At 39.4% G+C, this 19,591-nt stretch overlaps 1 protein-coding gene across 1 annotated transcript; it reads left to right on the forward strand.

Annotated features, from left to right (window-relative positions):
* Window positions 1-5,849: 5,849 nt before the first annotated feature.
* LOC147849414 (bifunctional 3-dehydroquinate dehydratase/shikimate dehydrogenase, chloroplastic-like) lies at window positions 5,850-11,394 on the forward strand. Its single transcript, XM_087337549.1, has 10 exons — window positions 5,850-6,111; window positions 6,784-6,889; window positions 7,521-7,739; window positions 8,324-8,670; window positions 9,076-9,139; window positions 9,238-9,346; window positions 9,437-9,580; window positions 10,238-10,389; window positions 10,474-10,636; window positions 10,727-11,394. The coding sequence occupies exons 1-10, from the start codon at window positions 5,912-5,914 to the stop codon at window positions 10,768-10,770; spliced, it is 1,548 nt and encodes a 515-aa protein (XP_087193675.1). The 5' UTR covers window positions 5,850-5,911; the 3' UTR covers window positions 10,771-11,394.
* Window positions 11,395-19,591: the final 8,197 nt, after the last annotated feature.

Raw genomic sequence — 19,591 nt, forward strand, 5'->3', positions numbered from 1 at the left:
AATATATAAAGTAATTAACGAGACATTAGCTTCCATTTGCTTGACAACCAAACAAGGTTTGAAATCCATAATGCATGTAGGTTGTCTTTTGTTGTCATAATGTGAGCCTTGAAAGACAACAATTTATTACAATGAGTAATCTAATGAGCCTAGCATTGGAAGCATCATTGTAGTAACACACAAATAGCCATGCAAACATGTGGAAATCCTTGAACTTAGTTCTAAACCCATTCAATATTTCACCTAAACTTGAGATTTGGTTATTCACAATTGCGAAGATTTAGTGGACATGATTTATCATTGTCTTAATATCACAAAGCCAATGAAATTGTCTTCAAGTTGTAAGTGATGTCTTTTCAAACATTTATCTGTTACGAGGCAATATTTGGGACAAAGAGTCCGTCTAGTTTGTTACTATTTTAATTTAAACTCGACAATAAGTCAAATATTTCATTATAGTATTTGCTCCAAATAGCTTGGTGATTGGAATTAGGGTGTGTATACACTTAGGAAGTAAAGATATTTTTCAAAAACAAAAATACAAAGAACACTTTGGAGATTCGAAGGTCTAAGAGGTTAGAATATTACTTAAGTTATACATAACACCATTAAGATTATTCTTCTACGATGCTTCATGTTTGTGATAGGTGACATTTAAATTTAGCCTTTAACCCTTTAGTAGTCATGTCTGGAATGGAATCGTGCTAGAAAAGTTTTGAAATATTTGATAGAAATAGAGAATATAGACGAATGTGCTATACATGTATGTCATGGGAAATATACCCAAATTATGGTATATTCACAATCATCGATGATGATAATAAATTGATAACAAATATATATGTGCATATTCGTCGATACATGTTTAGGTCTGAAAATGGGTGTTGGATATTACCTTGGCATTAGGAATCAACAACAACACGACTCAAGCCTGAATTGAACCGTAATAGTTCACTTTAGTTTATGCTTGAGCTTCCTTAACCAACTTGAGCTCGATTTGGATATTACCTTGGCATTAGGAATCAACAACAATACGATTCAAGCCTAAATTGAACCGTAATAGTTCACTTTAGTTTATGCTTGAGCTTCCTTAACCAATTTGAGCTCAATTTGGAATGGCTCAAGCCAAACCACACTTATTTGGGCCAAACCGGTTAAGGCTTAATCGACTTGTCCAAACCAATTAGCCTTAACTAGTTTAGGAACCAATTTGGTTCAAGTTTGGAAACTCCCAAATTGGTAAGGTTTAATTGATTTGGTTTGGACAAGGCCAAACCAGTTAAGCATAAATTGAACCGTTGTCGATTCCTATTAGGGATCATGTGAATATGTAATGGAAATTGTCTCTTTAAATATAAAATAATCTTTGTGAGTTTAGTTTTAAAAAACTTCATGAAAGGTGTCATATCATAACTTGAACATGAATGTCCTAACTTTTGTCATAGTAAAGGGAGTAAAAGGAGTGAAGAATCAAATTTCAATGTACAAACCTATTGTGAACAAATTTTGTAGTAAGTGTAAAACAATGAAAAATTGTTGTTTATTTGCATCAAGATGGCGAATTGTACTTACAAAGATTGCACTAGTGGCAATACGAGGAACATTTCCGTTGTTATTGGCATTTGCATGCTCCAATTCATAACATAAATGACACTAGCATCTTTCGAAAAAATGAGCTATTTTCTAGGTAGGCTTACACCTTAAAGCATAGACAAACCAAGTGTTGGCACAATCCGACATATGCTAGGCTCACAATGCCCATGCAAAAGTCACCTTGTTGGTACACGATGGATATTGACACCGTAAACAAACTATTGATGTTATGTTTATGCTACAACTGTGTTCTTGTTCATGAAGGGGGGTTAGAATACATGTCTACCATGAGGTTAGGATCTAGATGGACTTGTCCTTTTAACATTAGCTTATTGTTACTTTCCTCTAGCTTTTTGCCTTTCTTTAATCAATTTGCAAATGTTGGTCCTTTGTGATGTTTATAAAGTTAGATTCACTCCCCTATGGATTGGGCTATTAATTAGCTTGAAAAAGTAGTTGATATGAATTTGGCATTTGTATATAAGTGTTAAACTTGGTATTCTTCTACATGACACAAAAAAAGATGTAGTATTGAGTCTTCACCTCTTTTGGGGAGAGAACAAAGTGGAGATATGCTCCATCAGGGTGGCTTTTTCCGCCCCCCCATTATGGAAGGATCCTGATTTTAGTTGTGTGAATATTGTTTCTAAGGTAGTTGTGTGAGGGTTTTTGCTATTTGCATCAACATGTTGGTTGATGTGGGAATGTTGGTTGTGTTTTCATGTACGAGTTCTTTGTAGCCTTTGGGCATCTTTCCATTAATGCCAAGGTGAATCTTAAAAAAGAATAAGAAGATGATGATGTAATCTTGAATGTTTATACTAGGATCCTCTTGACCTCTCATACATGTATGATGTGACCATGAATCAAATATAATGCAGTGGATAATATGTCTCAATGAACCATTAAACAACTCAAGCAATGAGCAAATATATCATATTATACAATGGCTTGTGCTTTGAAAAAAAAATCACGATTCACAAATACTTTCAATGCATTAGTGCTTGTCTTTTACAATAACATCTTAGTTGTATACATGAATCCAAGGAAAACATTTAGCTTGAAAACAAGAAGCAAGTTAACTTTTCGAAGTTTCATTTTAAAATTCCAAAGACGTATTCCTTTGTTTTCTCCATATTAAATTGAAGAAACTCTAAAGCAATAGTTGAAACTCCACAACTTTCAAACTATGTTCCACATGTCTTCTTGACTACGATCTCATTTCTTGTATAGGAATCCACCCAAACCATTTTACCAATCAACCACAAGGAAGTCATAATTAACAATGTGCAATTACACATGAATTTTCAATTTATAACCCCTTTTGTTTCATCCATGCTAAAGTGATATGTTTGTTGAAGCTTCACATCAACTTTTCAAGCAATCTTTTGTATCACGTGGACCACACACTAATACATATTAGTAACTATTGAAATGCAACGCAATAAAGAATGTAAATACCAAAAGTATAGAAATGCAAACATGAAATTTCTTGTAGTGCACTCCCATAATAATATGTGAAGATCTCATTCTTCTTTGCAATAGAGTGACATATCGTTGAAGTGTGTGGTTGAATTACATATTGTAGATGTTCTACACTAGAGTTGAGAACATATAGAAAAGGGCTATGCTAAAACAACATGTGAAAAAACCTTTGAATTCGTGTAAAGGTCCATTGAGTTTAGCCATATTAAAGAACACCTTCTTCTCCTCATTGACGAATTTCTCGTTTGAGTTTTCTCTCAACTAAAGATCATGTTACGTATACACCATTATAACTTTATGTTTCTTTGCACCTCATGAATTGCCTCTTGGAAATTGCATTCTCGTTTCCCCTTGAATCAAAATAAATTTTCTACCTACTCGTTTATCCCTTTGAGCTCACACTCCTAGAGATTATAATCCATTCTGGTATTTGCAATTTTTTGAATTATACCTCACATAATGTTTTTTTGTTTGCATTCTTGTGATAGTGTGCGTGTGTTTGGAATATGGGTGGGACCACATTGAGTCTTAAACCAAAAGAGATGGTTTAGCAAGTTCAAGTCATTTCTTGGGCTTCATAGGTAGGTATCGTCATACGTAGGACTCTTTGTTGTATCCCTTTGTTAGTACTTCATAAATGGCATTGCTTTGTTGCTAATAGCTATGATTATTTTGTCCCTAGCTCCATTCATTGTTGGGGTCCTTTGAAGGTAGGCTTTCATCCTTAGGGCCTTTGCTAATGGCCGTTGTAGGTAGGCCTCCATTCAATTGAATTCATTGTTAGGTTTCCTTATGGGAAACATGGTGAGATAAACTTAAGGTGACTTATTTGTGATGCTTATTAAGTCGTTACCCTACCATAAGTGCAAGAACGCGGCTACTTAAAACATACAATACACTCAAAACATGACTCCAACACAAACACATTGGAGTGGTAAGTAAATCCAATAGATTGATCCAATTCACAAAAGAAGTAGACAAGGAAGGTGACTATAGATTCCTGCAATTAAAATAATCTTAGATTTAAGGGTGGGTTAAACATAATGCTCGAGTTTTGGCAAAATTTGAGACATTGAAGAGTGACCTCGAAGAAACAACACATATATGGGGATAGGGGTAACCATAATGAAAAGTTGTTAGTGAGTTGTAAACTTTACCTAAAACTAGATATATAGGATGAAAATGGTGTAGTAATGGGAATTAATAGTTCAACATATTGAAGTTCCTTTTATCATATCGGTGACCTAAAGAGGCATACAACTAACAAGTAGAGGAAACTTAGGATTTTAGAAACTTGCATGATTATATCTAATTAAACCTCGTGTGGTGAGGAGATAAGTGACTCTATGAAGAAGCTAATATTTTTTTACCACATAAAGTAGGACCCAATATCTATCCAATATTTTGACCATCATAAGATTTTGACTAATTATGGTGCTAAGAAATAAGATCTTCTTACCATGGAGTAAAGACTCTCCTGATTTCTTACAAGAATCATTCGACTTCTCTCTACTTACCATGGAGTAAAGACCCACAAGATTTTTGACAATAATTAATTATTGATCATCCATACATAGCTTGATTTGCCCTTAACCAAGATGTTGATGTAACATGCAAAATCAATATGAAAATACAATCTCATTATATGGCTCGCTTGCATATTCAATTGTTTCAATGGATGGTGTAAGGCATATTAGTTAAGTTATGGGTTGAGCGAAAGTCATGAACATTTCTATAAAAAGCAACCCTTAAAGTTCACTACAATAGCCTCTCTTCTTATTGGATGGGGAGCAAACCATTGACAAAACTTTGAGATGTTTAAAGTGCCCAAGACTGAGTCAAGAATTAGGGTAATGATTGTGTACATTGCGAGGACTTTCCATATGTTTATCCACTTATTATTGTTTAATGGAATGTTCCATGCTTGTCTATTGCAAAGTGTGGCTAAGCTTCTTCTTAATGTTGGCATCGAGAATTAGTTAGGCATCCTTAATTGCTAACTAAGTTTGAATGTGTTGGTGACGAATCCCTGACCATAGACATTTGGTTAAGTGTGCACTTTGATCTCAAGGGAAAAATGCACACTTAACCAAGTTGTGCACTTAAGGTTTTTATATGTGATTTTGATTTTATTGTTTTTTGCAAAATGGTTCTCTTTGTTGCGTTGAAGAAAGTGCAATTCCCATCACGTCTCTTGAATTGCTCCATGACTATAATCAGATCACCACAACCGCTCTAATGGCTTCCACAACGTCGATCAACCACTCTAATCACTCCCACAATGCTGCTTGAATCGCTCCTAGATTGTATTCCCAGGTGTGAAGGTTTTTACATATCGTAAAACATGTTTTCTGAATATATAATTGTAACATACATTTCAAAAAATAACAATAGTTTCCAAACATTGCAATTATAGATTGAATGCGAAAACTTGTGTTTCATTTCGACCAGTAGGCAAATGACGTTAAGTGATTTTGGTATGGAAAAGAGAGAACAGACTTAAGAAATCTGATAAGTGTGGATGGTGTAGTTGTTTTTTGAATGTTTGGATTACAAATTGGTTTGATGTAAGTTTGTGATGAAACAATGTGTATTTTATTGATCTGGATTTTGGCCTCCATAATGTACATATGTATGTATGTATAAAGTATACATATGCTAAAACTTAAAAGATACACTCTATATTCTTCCGTCTCTCTATTTCAATCCTCTTCTTGTTTTCTTTGTTCATTTTCACCATCATCGCCACCAGCAAATCTCTGCAGCAGCAGCAGCAGCAGCTCCTCCTCCTCCATACAGAACCAAAGCAGAGGAATAATCGTAAGGAACCGTAATGGCGAAGCACAGCTGCTTGCTCTGCGCCCCCCTGATTGCCACGACTGTCGCAGAGATGATCGACCATATGGAAGTAGCCAGGGAGCAAGGAGCGGACATTGTGGAGCTCCGCGTGGATCACATCATCGACTTTAACCCTCCCTCCCACCTCCCCATGCTTCTCTCTCGAAAACCCCTTCCTGTCATTGTCACATTCAGGTCAGTAAAAACAAACCTATTATATGAGAAGAGAACAAATGTGTAAAATTATGAACAATGTGCCTTTGTTCTTTAACTTAATCTGGTGCTATCTCGTGTTTCTAACCTCATCTGGTGTTATCTCGTGTTTCTAACCTCATCTGGTGCTATCTTGTTGGAAGGAGATAATTTGGTAACTCAACAATAGCTCATAAATCCTGACCTCATGTCTCAAATGTGTATGTGTATGACCTCATGTCTCAAGAACGAACAAATGTTTTGTGAGAGTTACTTAAATTAATTCTAACAATACCTTCAGAAATTATATCAGATATTATAAAGGAAAGGAAAAACTTGTTTGACAGGAATAAAACGGAAATATATCCCAGGGATTATGATTCTGAATGATCTCTGCACAATCATGTAAAGAGTTCTTTGGATTCTTCAATTCACATATTTGAGTTAAAAGGTAATGCATATGAGAACTCCATTAACACTAAGTCTTGACACTGTCTTGGAAAATTCAATGAGAAATTTATCTGATTACATTTAGCTACGGAAAAAGCTCCCTTTCATCTATAGCGTGCATTCACATATTTGCACCTACCATGAGTTATCTGACCACAAAAACTCCATTATGTCTTTGATGATTTCAATCTGTCTATAATATAGTTTAATGCACGTTTGTTGCAGGCCACAGTGGGAAGGAGGGAAGTTCGTGGGAGATGAATCCTCTCGGCAAAATGCGCTTCAATTGGCACTTAATCTGGGAGCTGATTTCATAGATATTGAACTAAAGGTTTCTAGAAATATCGTTCAATGTTGGAGTGTCTATGGAATCTGGATATTTGTATCATGTCTCCTCTATGGCACATATGAATTGTCTTCTACCTTTATCATCTTTAATCCTGGATTCTACCTGTTACATGTCTAAAAGTAATCTGTACAGGGTTTTGGTTTTCTTTCATATAACTTCACCCATTCTGAACATGGAGTTGGGTTGATCCTTTCTTTTTTCTGGGTCTACTTGTGGATACAAACGTATAATCAGTTGTCATGAATGAGAATAGCAGACATGCAAACGTTGTGACAAAGCAACACTATGTCCAATAGAGGGCATATATACGATGAGCATGGCACATTTTCTTATGAATAAATGTGCTTCATGAACTTTTGATCATCGAGTTTTCTTATCACATCTGAAGATGTTATGGAAGATGATAGCAGGTTTGGGTTTATTGCTGTCGGGAAATGATGATTTAGTTTTTTATTAATCATGTGCTGATGTATTTCAAAATCTTATACAATACATTTTATTGAGCTGGGAATTTGTATGTTTTCCATGCATTCCCAATATGGGAATTTTACTTCTCTAATGTATTACATATTTCTAGCACTTTTAATTGATTGATTTATGTTTTCTTTTGTAGGTTGCAACAGATTTCTTGGCATGTTTACGAGGCAGGGAGTCAAGCAGCTGCAAGATCATTGTATCCAATCATAATTTCCAAAGCACCCCATCAGCTGAAGAGCTTGGTACATTGATTGCTAAAATGCAGTCAACTGGGGCAGATGTCATAAAATTTGTGACGACTGCTAATAAATTTACAGATGTTATAACTGTCCTCGAGGTCCTCCGTGGTTGCCAAGTAAGTATAGTAGTAAATTTAAAGATTCTCATATAAGAGAATAGCATGTGATCTTGAACTTTTTTTACGAACACCATTTTAGAATAAAATTTGCATTGGAATTGGCGAGCTTGTATTCCATTGGTATAAAGTATTAGACAAATACATAGCAATCTTGTGAAATATCTTTTCTTTTCGGAAGTTATCTTGTTGGTATCTATTTGTGCCAACAAAAGTTCTCTTTCTCAATGAGAAAGTCAGTGCGAAGCGTCATACAGATTATTGAAGGAGGAAATATATGTTGAAGCATGCATGCAACATGTCATTCATCTGAAAGTTATTTTCCCTACAAGCACATGACTGATTTTAGTGGCTATTCTATCGTCTTCATCTGCTATTTTCTACATAGAAGTCATGATATGAACTGGACTGTCTGCGCATTGATAGGCTAATTTCATCCACAATGTATTTTCTTTATATAACATTTCTATTCTATAAAACATGACAATATATGTTTTCTAAAAATATATATGTTGTACCTGTCAAATTTCATTAAGATTTATGCAACCTTACCCATAGATCCATGTTCTTGTCTGATCTTGCAGATCCCAACGATTGGTTTGGCTATGGGTCAAATTGGTACTATAAGTCGTTTATTAAGTCCGAAATTTGGTGGTTTTTTGACATTTGGTTCTATCTCTCCCGGTAAGGAATCAGCTCCCGGGCAGACTACACTATCAGACTTGAGAAATGTCTATGGTCTTGGACACGTTGGTAAAGAAACAAAAGTGTATGGGATCATTGGAAACCCTGTGAGCCACAGTAAAGGGCCAATTATTCACAATGCAGCATTTCGTGCAGTTAGCTTTGATGGCATATATGTTCCTTTCCTTGTAGATGACCTTAAGGAGTTCCTGGATGCTTTCCATGACTCAGATTTTGCAGGATTCAGGTAAGTCTGTCAAATTGACTAAGAAAACACATGCATTGCAGAAGGATTCTACAAGATTGCCTTGGCATCAATGCTCGTTATTCTGTGTATACATTGTTGAATGCTACTTGTCATCTTGGTTGAGTTGTTCATCAATGTGATAGAAATTCAGAAAAGGTGACTTGTGCACATTGCATTACTCCATATGAATTATGAATCCCAGCTTTCTTGCACACTAATGATGTGAGTAAGCCATAGCATAATATGCTTGAGTGGTTGATGGAATCAATGCACCTTGAGATTGACTTGTGGTATAGGAATTTGTACTCACATATTTTACTGTGAGTATTTGGATTTCTGATCATATTCCTTTCATCCTCGCTCACTCTTACACACACTAACTTGCATGCAATTTGTTTTTGTCAGTGTAACGATTCCACATAAAGAAGCTGCTCTCCAATTTTGTGATGAAGTTGAACCACTTGCCAAGGTTGATTCTTGAGATTTTGCTTGATAAGGAAATGCGTATACCCTCCCCCCCCTCCCCCAACATTATAGGATTTTTCATTATCTTGTTGAGGACTGCAGGCAGTAGGAGCTGTTAACACAATTATCCGAAGGAAGACTGATGGAAAACTGATTGGCTATAATACTGATTGTGAGGGAGCCATAACTGCTATAGAAGATGGACTAAAGGGTAAGCCACCTACGTGAATTGAGCAGAGAGTATTCATGATGTTCTTTGTTTGGTGCTTCCAATAAATTAGGGGCACTTCCATGTTCTTAGGATTAGGGGAGGGGAGCGGTGTTGGCTTGTCACCTCTTTCAGGTCGCTATTTCATCGTCATAGGAGCTGGGGGAGCAGGCAAAGCAATCGCATATGGAGCAAAGCAGAGAGGTGCTAAAGTTATCATTGCTAATCGAAATTATGGTATGTTGCATGCGTGAATTCAGCCACATCTTACTTATACCATATTGTGCTTAACCGTAGAAAAAAGGTTTTTTGAAAATCTTGTCTTAGTGGTAATTGATAGAAAATATGCATTGAACAACCTTGTCTTAGTTTGAAGGGTATATACTGGGTGACTTGTAACTTGTGGGTTATTTATCAGAATCCTTAAAGTCTTCAAAAATGACCAGAACACCTATCTGTAGTCTAAATTTGATAGATAGTGGTGTTCTGGGAATTTTTGATAACTTTGGACTACCCAACAAGAGAGGGTTGTTTTGGTGCTTTATGCTAGTCTTATTTATTAGAAAATGTGCTTTTGGAAAAGTGTAAATGTTCAAAATGTCATTTAACTGTGCCATAATTTGCAAAACACCATGTCATTTTAAAGAAATTCTCAAAATGCCACACATTTTAGGAATTTGGTGAAGTTCAGTACTTGTGTGGCTTTTTGATAATAATGCATATATAGGACCACATCATACAAATAGTGATGCCTTTCTCTTACTCCAGCACCCAGCAGATATTTAACATGTTTATTAGTCTGCCTTTAACCATAAAGCTAAACCATTCAAAATCAGGCTTTTACAAATGTTCTCAGAGTGTGATCTAATAGAAATCATGTTTTCATTTGGAAAGAGAGAGGAAAAGCTCTTGCTGATGCTGTTGATGGAGAGGCATTGCCATTGGAGGAGCTAAATTCATTCAAGCCAGTGATGACAGGGATGGTTCTAGCTAATACCACTTCTGTAGGTATGCATCCAAATGTTGAAGACACCCCCATCTCGAAGGTAAAAAGCTCTGTAGAAACCCACATAATGTTTTTATTTGTTCATATGAATTTTATCAGCTCAGTGAAAGGTTTTCTTGTGTAGGGTGCTTTAGGGGCCTATAGTCTAGTATTTGATGCAGTGTACACACCCAGAGTAACTAGATTGTTGAAAGAAGCAACAGAAGCCGGAGCAACCGTCGTCAGTGGACTTGAGATGTTCATTAGACAAGCTATTAATCAGTTCTCACACTTCACTGATAGCCCTGGTATGTGTATTGAGTAACCAAATAAAGTAAATACATTTTTTCCAGTCTTTGGTTGAAGTACTAAAGGTTTTTTTTGCATGTTATGAACAGCCCCTGAGCAAGTGATGAGGGAGATAATGACAAATTGTACTTGAAAGGATAGGTTTGAGAAAAGGAAGACCTTTGTTGTTTCTTTTGACCTAGCTTCCCGATTTTACCTTATGTCAGAAATAATATTGCTTGATATGTTTGTCACCCCAACGAAAAAGAAGTGATTTCTCAAGCAACAAGGTTAAGGAAATGCTATGTAATTCACTGATTGGTTTATGTGCTCGATTGATTTGCAAGCTCGTTTGAGTAACTGTGAGACGGAATTGGATCCTTAAAGTGGATAGTCTGAACATCCTTGGGAAATAAAGATACGGGTCCTTGAGATCTGTTATTTAAGAATACATTAAAAAAAAAATCTGTCTAATGTGGAACCAAATTTGCAATAAAATAAGACATCTTTACAACTCTCAGTAACCTTGTTAGTTAAAGATTATAAAGTTTATATCCTCATGGTTCTTATAGGGCCCAAAAGTATGCTTTTCATGGCTTTATCATAAAGTTTACCTTTCAGTTGTTGAGGAACACAAGCATACAGCCATGCAACCAGAAGTTCAAGGATGTAGCATAGAAAGGCTTCTTACCATAGTAGGCTTCATATGGAATGATGGTTGTCCATCATATCGTTGCACATCTATTCAATGCATAAGTTGCATGTACAATTGCTCCCATTCATTACTTTTTAGACAAATCATTAGCTGTAATCATGCATCTAATTGTCTTCGGTAAAGAATGATCCTTTCAACCACTGAATTTAGAAGTTATATATTACAAGTACTGTTTTTATTTGCCTTCGATATTTGAAGTATTGGAAGTTCACTTGGCCAATGTGTAAATCTTGCAAATATGAAGTTGCGTTCAAACCTTGCTTTCGTGCACCTATTGTTTACATGCATATGATGTTCATATTTGTACATGTAAATATAATACTCGTATAGTGTAACAATTTCTGTACACTAGGATGTCTCACCATAGATGAAGGAAAAGTTTACAACTAAGAAATGGGACAATCGAATAGAGTGATTTATGGCATTATGTCAAAAGGCCCAAAAATGCTACAAAACCTATAAAAGGCACTTTTTATTAGTAATTTAAGTTGCTACTTGATGTTTAATAATGTTGTTGCGATGAGTGCGTGTGTGCTACTCAAGTGGAATTGCAAAGGGCTTTAACTAGGGTGAGTGATGTGTGGGAAAACTTCTAAACCCCTTTGTTGGTTGCCTCAAGTAATTTTTTCTTTTTATGAAATAACATTGTTAGGATTGAAGATTTGATTGAACTTGGTGTAAGACTTGAGTCCAGGAAAGCTAGGCTCAAATAAATGAAAGCTCAAGTTGAAGTAGATGAAAGCTAAGCTCAAATAGAGGAAAGCTCAGGTCCAACTTGAGGAAGCTTGGGCTCAAGTCAAGGAAATCTTCTCCTTTCGTTGATGTCGTGAATCAACCTTTCTCTCTTAGGGAGAATAAGCTACAAAGTGTTAACCATAACCCTTTTAATATTCGTCAACATGTAAGTAGTGTAATTTTCAGGAACAAGGGGAGACGATGAATGTGGATACACTTATGCCACTCGGCCTCTCTCTTGAGGAAACAGAAATGCAAAGAACAACCAAATGCCCTCGGATGTTGGGCTTCAAACCAACTTGACGTGGAGTAGAAACGATTAAGAAGATAAGGGAACGTGAGCTACGCCGACTAGAAGCCATGGTTGGGGTACCTTCTACATTGGGACCACGTAGGGCCACATCCACATCGAAACCCTTTGAGCTCTCGCTTCTTTTCAAGAGACTTGGATGGAGATGAAACTAGGCCTAGTATAAAGCCATTTCATTGTAGAACATGTTTGTTATTTTACTAGAACTATTTAGCTTAAGCTCTATTTTTATTTTATTTTATTTTTACTTTCGATGAATGGCTAAATATCCCATTTTGTCGTAAATCAATTGTCTCATGGGCCAATTTTGGCCTTAGAAGACGTTAATATATCTTTCTTTCTGTCTCTCTCTCTCTCTCTCTCTCTCTCTCTCTCTCTGTCGCTAACGGCTCTCCCTGTCGCTAACGGCTCTCTGTCGCTGTCGTCACCGTCGCCGTCGTCTGCAGCCGCAGCAACCGTCGCCGTCTGCTCTCTCTCTCTATCGCTCGCTTCCTCGTCTCTCTCTGTCGCCGGCTAGTGTCGTCGCCGTCGCCGTCGCCGTCGCTGCCGTTATCTGCGGCCGTTGCCGTCTGCCACCGTGCAGTCGTCCACCGTCTTCTACCGTTTGCTACCGCCGGCTGCCGTCTGCTGCCGCCGTCTGTCGTCTGTTGCTGCCGTCTGCCGTCTGCCGTCTGCTGCCGCCGTCTGCCGTCGGTTGCCGTCGTCTACCGTCGTTTTGACGACTGCCACCGTCACGGGGTGTTTTCTTCTCCGTTCTTGATGTGGTGAAGTACCTTTTTCTCGATGAGTTTCGTGGGTGGGTTCTTTTGGTGTGCTCGTCCCGTGCCACAAAATGCCGATGTGATTGCGACACACACAAAACTCGGCTAAGTCTCGAACCCATTTATTTTATTTCTTATTGACACCACAATGACGTCTAGACGGACTAAGGAACTTAAGGATATACAAGACGAGGCTATAAGTAAGGAGGACTTTTTAGATATGTTTAATCGTTTAACAAAAATAGAGATGGATATGAAAAAATGGGTGAAAGACACCGAAACCTACAAGAAAAAAGATAGAGAGGAAAAAGACGCCCTCAAGGCCGAAATAGAACAACTTAAAGTAGAAAACATCGACCTTAAAAAACAACTTAAGGACATCGAGGTATCTCGAGAAGACGGTGAAATATCCTCTATAGAGGATATAAAGGACGAAATTAAAAAAGTTAAAGAGGAAGTTAATAATAACATAGAGTTAGCTAAAACGGGTTGGGTAGATGTGGTTAAAAGAAACATTAAAAAAGAAATAAAAGATGAAAATATTGTTAACACCACCCTTGAAGAAGAGAAAATGCATCAGGCCCGACGCTTAAATGTACGTGTCACTGGGCTCAAGGAAGGTGCATCCCCAAATGAGGACGCACAAACACTTGGGAAAATGTTAGGGTACACAGAGGCCCTACCTATCACCAAAGCATGGAGGGCCGGGCGTGACACAACTAGGAAGAGAGCCTTAGTCCTTCAATTTAAAGACTTAGACTCTAGAATCACTTTCTTTAAGAAGAGACCAATCCTTCGAGGAATGGATGGGGACCCCATCTATCTCGATGAAGACCTCACTAAGATGCAAATTGAGCATCGCAAGAGTTGTATGCCACGAGTTATGCAAGCCCGTAAAGAAGGCCATCGCGCCTTTTACCGAGACGGGCGAGTGATCATAAATGATCGCACTACTAACTGACGGCGTGTGGCCCATGTGACAGAAAATGCACTTAGGATGACCCTATGGAATTGTAATGGCGCACTCTGGGCACACCCCGGCCGCCTAGAGGAGATACTAAAGGTATCTGATATACTCTTCTTGGTAGAAACACATCAGAGCCCAAATAGAGGACTCCCACGGGTCGAAGGATTCCGTTGGGAGTCCGCTTTTAGACAAACCTCACGTCGACACACTACTAGGGGATCTGGAGGTGTCGCGATACTATTTCGTAGAGAGCTACATAATAGGATAGAAATAATGAAGATAGACCCAGAAGCTCGTTTTATGTGGGTGAAAGTCTCCACAAGCAAAGACCATGCAGTATTTTTCGCCATTTGTTACTTTCCCCCAAAAGGATCCCGTTATAATATTAGTGGCTTGACGAGATTAGTCGATGAAGGAATGCCACATGGGCCTTCTCCATACGAACCCCTATCGGATGACATAATCCGATATTCTTCCCAAGGAGAAGTATTTCTTGTAGGAGACTTCAATGCGAGAACCCAATCCAGACAATGCACAGTATTTCAGATGAATAGAAACCTAGAAATGGTAAATGTTGATCCTTTAGACATAGGCACCACACGTAGATCAAAGGATCAAGGTGCGGACGCCACGAGCTTTGGCCATCACCTGCTCGAACTTGGCAGTCGGCACCAGATGGTCATATATAATGGTTTAGCTAAGTGGCCGGGCTCGGAAGAGCTCACATGTTTCCCACATGGAGGAGGGGAAAGCACAGTTGACTATCTAATAGGGCGCCCGACAGCTACCCACTTGATTAACTCCTTCCGAGTGGCCCCATGCCCTATTGGCGCAGACCATAGCTTCTTATACTTCGAGCTAAAATGTGATATCTCTAAGGTCACCAAGTCTAGTCAACCATGCCATCACACCACAATACATTTCACACATGAGCTCTCTGACATATACTCTCAACATGTTCAGGCCCATCTCCCCTCCATTGATCCCTCTCTACCGTTAGAAAGCCTTAGTACAAAACTCACACACATCCTTCACTCCGCAGCAGCTAGCAGTTTCCCATATACAAAACACTCAAATCAAGGTAGATCCGGATCAATGCCACAAAATAAATGGTATGACGAGGATTGTAGGGACCTACATAGACAACTTACAGTATCGCAACTCAATGGTAGTATTACCTCCACACAAGCTCGCAAAGAAATGCGTAAGATGACACGTCGTAAGAGACGAGCGTGGGAGGCATCCCAATACTGGGAACTCTACCATATGCTCATGAGTAGCGATTGCGCCACGGCATGGAAGAGACTACGGGAGCCAAGACCACAAACACCCATCGAAGATCCCGAAACTTGGCACACATATACAGAGAGACTTTACCAAATCCCAAACCAACCACCTTTTCCAATGCCTTCCACACCCCGGCCTACCACGGGGACACTTTTCACGACCTCTAGGGTCATGAAGGTCATAAAGAAATTACAACATAGGAAGTCCATGGACCACACAGGATTGCGAGCAGAACACATTATATATGCGAGAGAGTGCCTAGCTCCCTTGCTAACTCTAATCTTCAATCGTGCCCTTGCGGAGGGTTTTCCACCACAGTGGACTATGAATACAGTGACCCCCATACATAAAGGGGGGGACCCCATGGACCCAAATACATATAGGACCATTATGATAGGCCATACCCTTGCTAAGTTATATGGTGCAGTAATGGAAGCAGAGCTTAGCGACTACATGGAGACCCTAAACCTTCGTGCACCTGAACAAGCTGGCTTTAGACGAGCCTTCTCCACTATTGATCACATCTTCACACTTAGATGCCTAATTGACCAAACTAGGGCTCGCAAGAAGAGATTATATTGTTGTTTTGTGGACTTCCGCAAAGCCTTTGACACAGTCCCTAGAGATCGGTTGTCTGATAGACTTAAAAGCTTGAGGATACCAGATGATATGGTATGGGCCATCTACGCACTATATGAACAAGTGTCCGGGTGTGTCCGATGCCCAGGTGGCCTATCCAATCGTTTCACTAGCACTATTGGTGTAAAACAAGGTTGCCCCCTATCACCGACGCTTTTTGGGATTTACATTGATGAGATCACAGATTTTATTGCTCGTGAAGGAGGCACCGGAGTGGTCCTTGGGGATACGCAGGTTCGTATCTTGCTCTATGCGGATGACATAGTTTTGCTCTCTGAATCCGAACACGACCTACAGAGGCACCTCAATGCCTTAGATGACTTTTGTGTACAACGAGGATTGGTAGTGAATCTAGGGAAAACGAAAGTCCTTATCTTCCACACATCGGCCCAAGTTAGAGCTAAGTGTCACCTAACTATCTCCCATAGCCCAGTCGAGGTGGTTGGATCGTACGTATATCTCGGAGTCACTTTTAGTGCCCGCTCAGGTAAATTTTCGATGACACAGGCAGCGAAGGATAGACTCACGAGAGGACATGCATCCCTCTCACTCCTAGAGAGACAATGCCACCAAGCACACTTTCAAGAGCCACGGACTAAAGGGTGGCTCTTTGACTCATTAGTGACCCCCTCCCTCATGTATGCATCTGCGGTTTGGGCTCCAGGATTACCATCCTTCATGTGGACGCAATTAGAGAGACCATTGGTGATGATGCTATCACGCCAACTCCGAAGCAAATCGACTGTACCACATGACATTATTAGGGCCGAGTTCACGTTACCCCCAATGCTAGTAGAGGCACTTTTTCAACTTGTAGTCTTTATTGATAGGATACATAGCCAACCACATGATAGAATATCTCATCAAGCCTTTAAGGCCTCTCGATCATTGTATGAGTCCGGCTATACTAGCTCATGGTATGGCATGATGGTGACTTGGCTTCTTGCGAATGGTCTAGACATTAATAACCTACCTCCCCTTAGGTACAACCACACGAGTGATAACACCTTAATCTCTCATGAGAACCGCAATAAAGTAATACGCCAAGAAATATGGCAAATTTACACTCGGTGTAAATGGATCACCCCACTAGAGCCACTCCCATCTAAAATGTCGTACTATAAGAAACACTTCATGCACTTCTCTGAGTTAGGTTTTATCACACGGCCAAAATATCTAGATATATTCTTACCACATACACTAAGGGTTGCCATTGGACAACTTAGAATATCATCTCACCAACTTGAGATTGAAAATGGCCGTACTAGTGGAGTCCCTAGGGAGGAAAGGATATGTAGGTTATGTCACATAGAGATAGAGGATGAGTACCACTTTACTTGCAAGTGTCCAACCTATGCCGAGATAAGGGCAAAATACCAAGACATACTTGGTCCGTCTCCCACCCTCCCCAAACTATTAGATACTCTAGATATAAAGAAATTAGGCAAATACATTCTAGAACTAAAACAACACAGAGAGAATAAATTACAAAATGTTGACAATAATGCTGCTAATGATCACGAACATGTAACAAATGCAGTTTTTCAGGAACCTGAGGAGACAACGAATGACGACACACTTGCACCACTCGGCCTTTCCATTGATGAGGCAGAAAACCAGAGAAGAACCAGACGTCCTCGGGTGCCGGGTTTCAAAACAACTCAACGTGATGTGGACACAATATTGAAAATAAGGGAACGTGAGCTACACCGCCTCGAAGCCATGGCTAGGGCACTCTCTACATTGGAACCCACATCAAGACCCTTTGACCCCCCACTTCTTTTCGAGAGGCTTGAGTGGAAATAAAATTAGGCTTAGTGTATAGTCACTTTCGAGTATACTACATATTGTACACTACTAGAACTCTTTTAGTTTAAGTTCTATTTTTTTTTACTTAAGTTTATTTTTAGTTATGATGACTGGATAAATACTCTATTGTTGTAAACCAATTGTCTCATGGGCCAAATTTGGCCTTAGAAGACGTTAATACACCTTTCTTTCTTTCTTTCTTTCTCTCTCTCTCTCTCTCTCTCTCTCTCTCTGCGTTGCATTGCTCTAACGGCTCTCTCTATCGTTGTGTTGTTGTCGCTGTCATCGTCGTCGTCACCGTCGCCGTCGTCTGCAGCCGCTGCAACCGTCGCCGTCTGCTCTCTCTCTCTCTCTCTCTCTCTCGCTTCCTCGTCTCTCTTTGCCGTTGCTGTCGCCGTCGCTGCCGTTATCTGCGGCCGTCACCGTCTGCCACCGTCTGCAGCCGTCTTCTACAGTCTGCAGTCTTTTGTCGTCTGCTGCTGTCGTCTGTCGTCTGTTGCCGTCGTCTATCGTCGTTTGACGACTGCCACCGTCACGAGGTGTTTTCTTCTCCGTTTTCTCTTGATGTGGTGAAGTGCCTTTTTCTTGACGAGTTCGTAGGTGGGTTCTTTTGGTGTGCTCGTCGCGTGCTACAAAATGCCGATGTGATTGCGACACACACACAAACTCGGCTAAGTCTCGAACCCATTTTATTTTACCTTTTTTTTTCTTATTGACACCACAATGACGTCTAGACGGACTAAGGAACTTAAGGATATACAAGACGAGGCTATAAGTAAGGAGGACTTTTTAGATATGTTTAATCGTTTAACAAAAATAGAGATGGATATGAAAAAATGGGTGAAAGACACCGAAACCCACAAGAAAAAAGATAGAGAGGAAAAAGACACCCTCAAGGCCGAAATAGAACAACTTAAAGTAGAAAACATCGACCTTAAAAAACAACTTAAGGACATCGAGGTATCTCGAGAAGACGGTGAAATATCCTCTATAGAGGATATAAAGGACGAAATTAAAAAAGTTAAAGAGGAAGTTAATAATAACATAGAGTTAGCTAAAACGGGTTGGGTAGATGTGGTTAAAAGAAACATTAAAAAAGAAATAAAAGATGAAAATATTGTTAATACCACCCTTGAAGAAGAGAAAATGCGTCAGGCCCGACGCTTAAATGTATGTGTCACTGGGCTCAAGGAAGGTGCATCCCCAAATGAGGACGCACAAACACTTGGGAAAATGTTAGGGTACACAGAGGCCCTACCTATCACCAAAGCATGGAGGGCCGGGCGTGACACAACTAGGAAGAGAGCCTTAGTCCTTCAATTTAAAGACTTAGACTCTAGAATCACTTTCTTTAAGAAGAGACCAATCCTTCGAGGAATGGATGGGGACCCCATCTATCTCGATGAAGACCTCACTAAGATGCAAATTGAGCATCGCAAGAGTTGTATGCCACGAGTTATGCAAGCTCGTAAAGAAGGCCATCGCGCCTTTTACCGAGACGGGCGAGTGATCATAAATGATCGCACTACTAACTGACGGCGTGTGGCCCATGTGACAGAAAATGCACTTAGGATGACCCTATGGAATTGTAATGGCGCACTCTGGGCACACCCCGGCCGCCTAGAGGAGATACTAAAGGTATCTGATATACTCTTCTTGGTAGAAACACATCAGAGCCCAAATAGAGGACTCCCACGGGTCAAAGGATTCCGTTGGGAGTCCGCTTTTAGACAAACCTCACGTCGACACACT

The sequence above is a fragment of the Azolla caroliniana genome, unplaced genomic scaffold (genome assembly GCF_043228905.1).
Source record: "Azolla caroliniana isolate FFs.n. ecotype wild unplaced genomic scaffold, voAzoCaro1.0.p SCAF_68, whole genome shotgun sequence".
Lineage (NCBI taxonomy): Eukaryota > Viridiplantae > Streptophyta > Polypodiopsida > Salviniales > Salviniaceae > Azolla > Azolla caroliniana.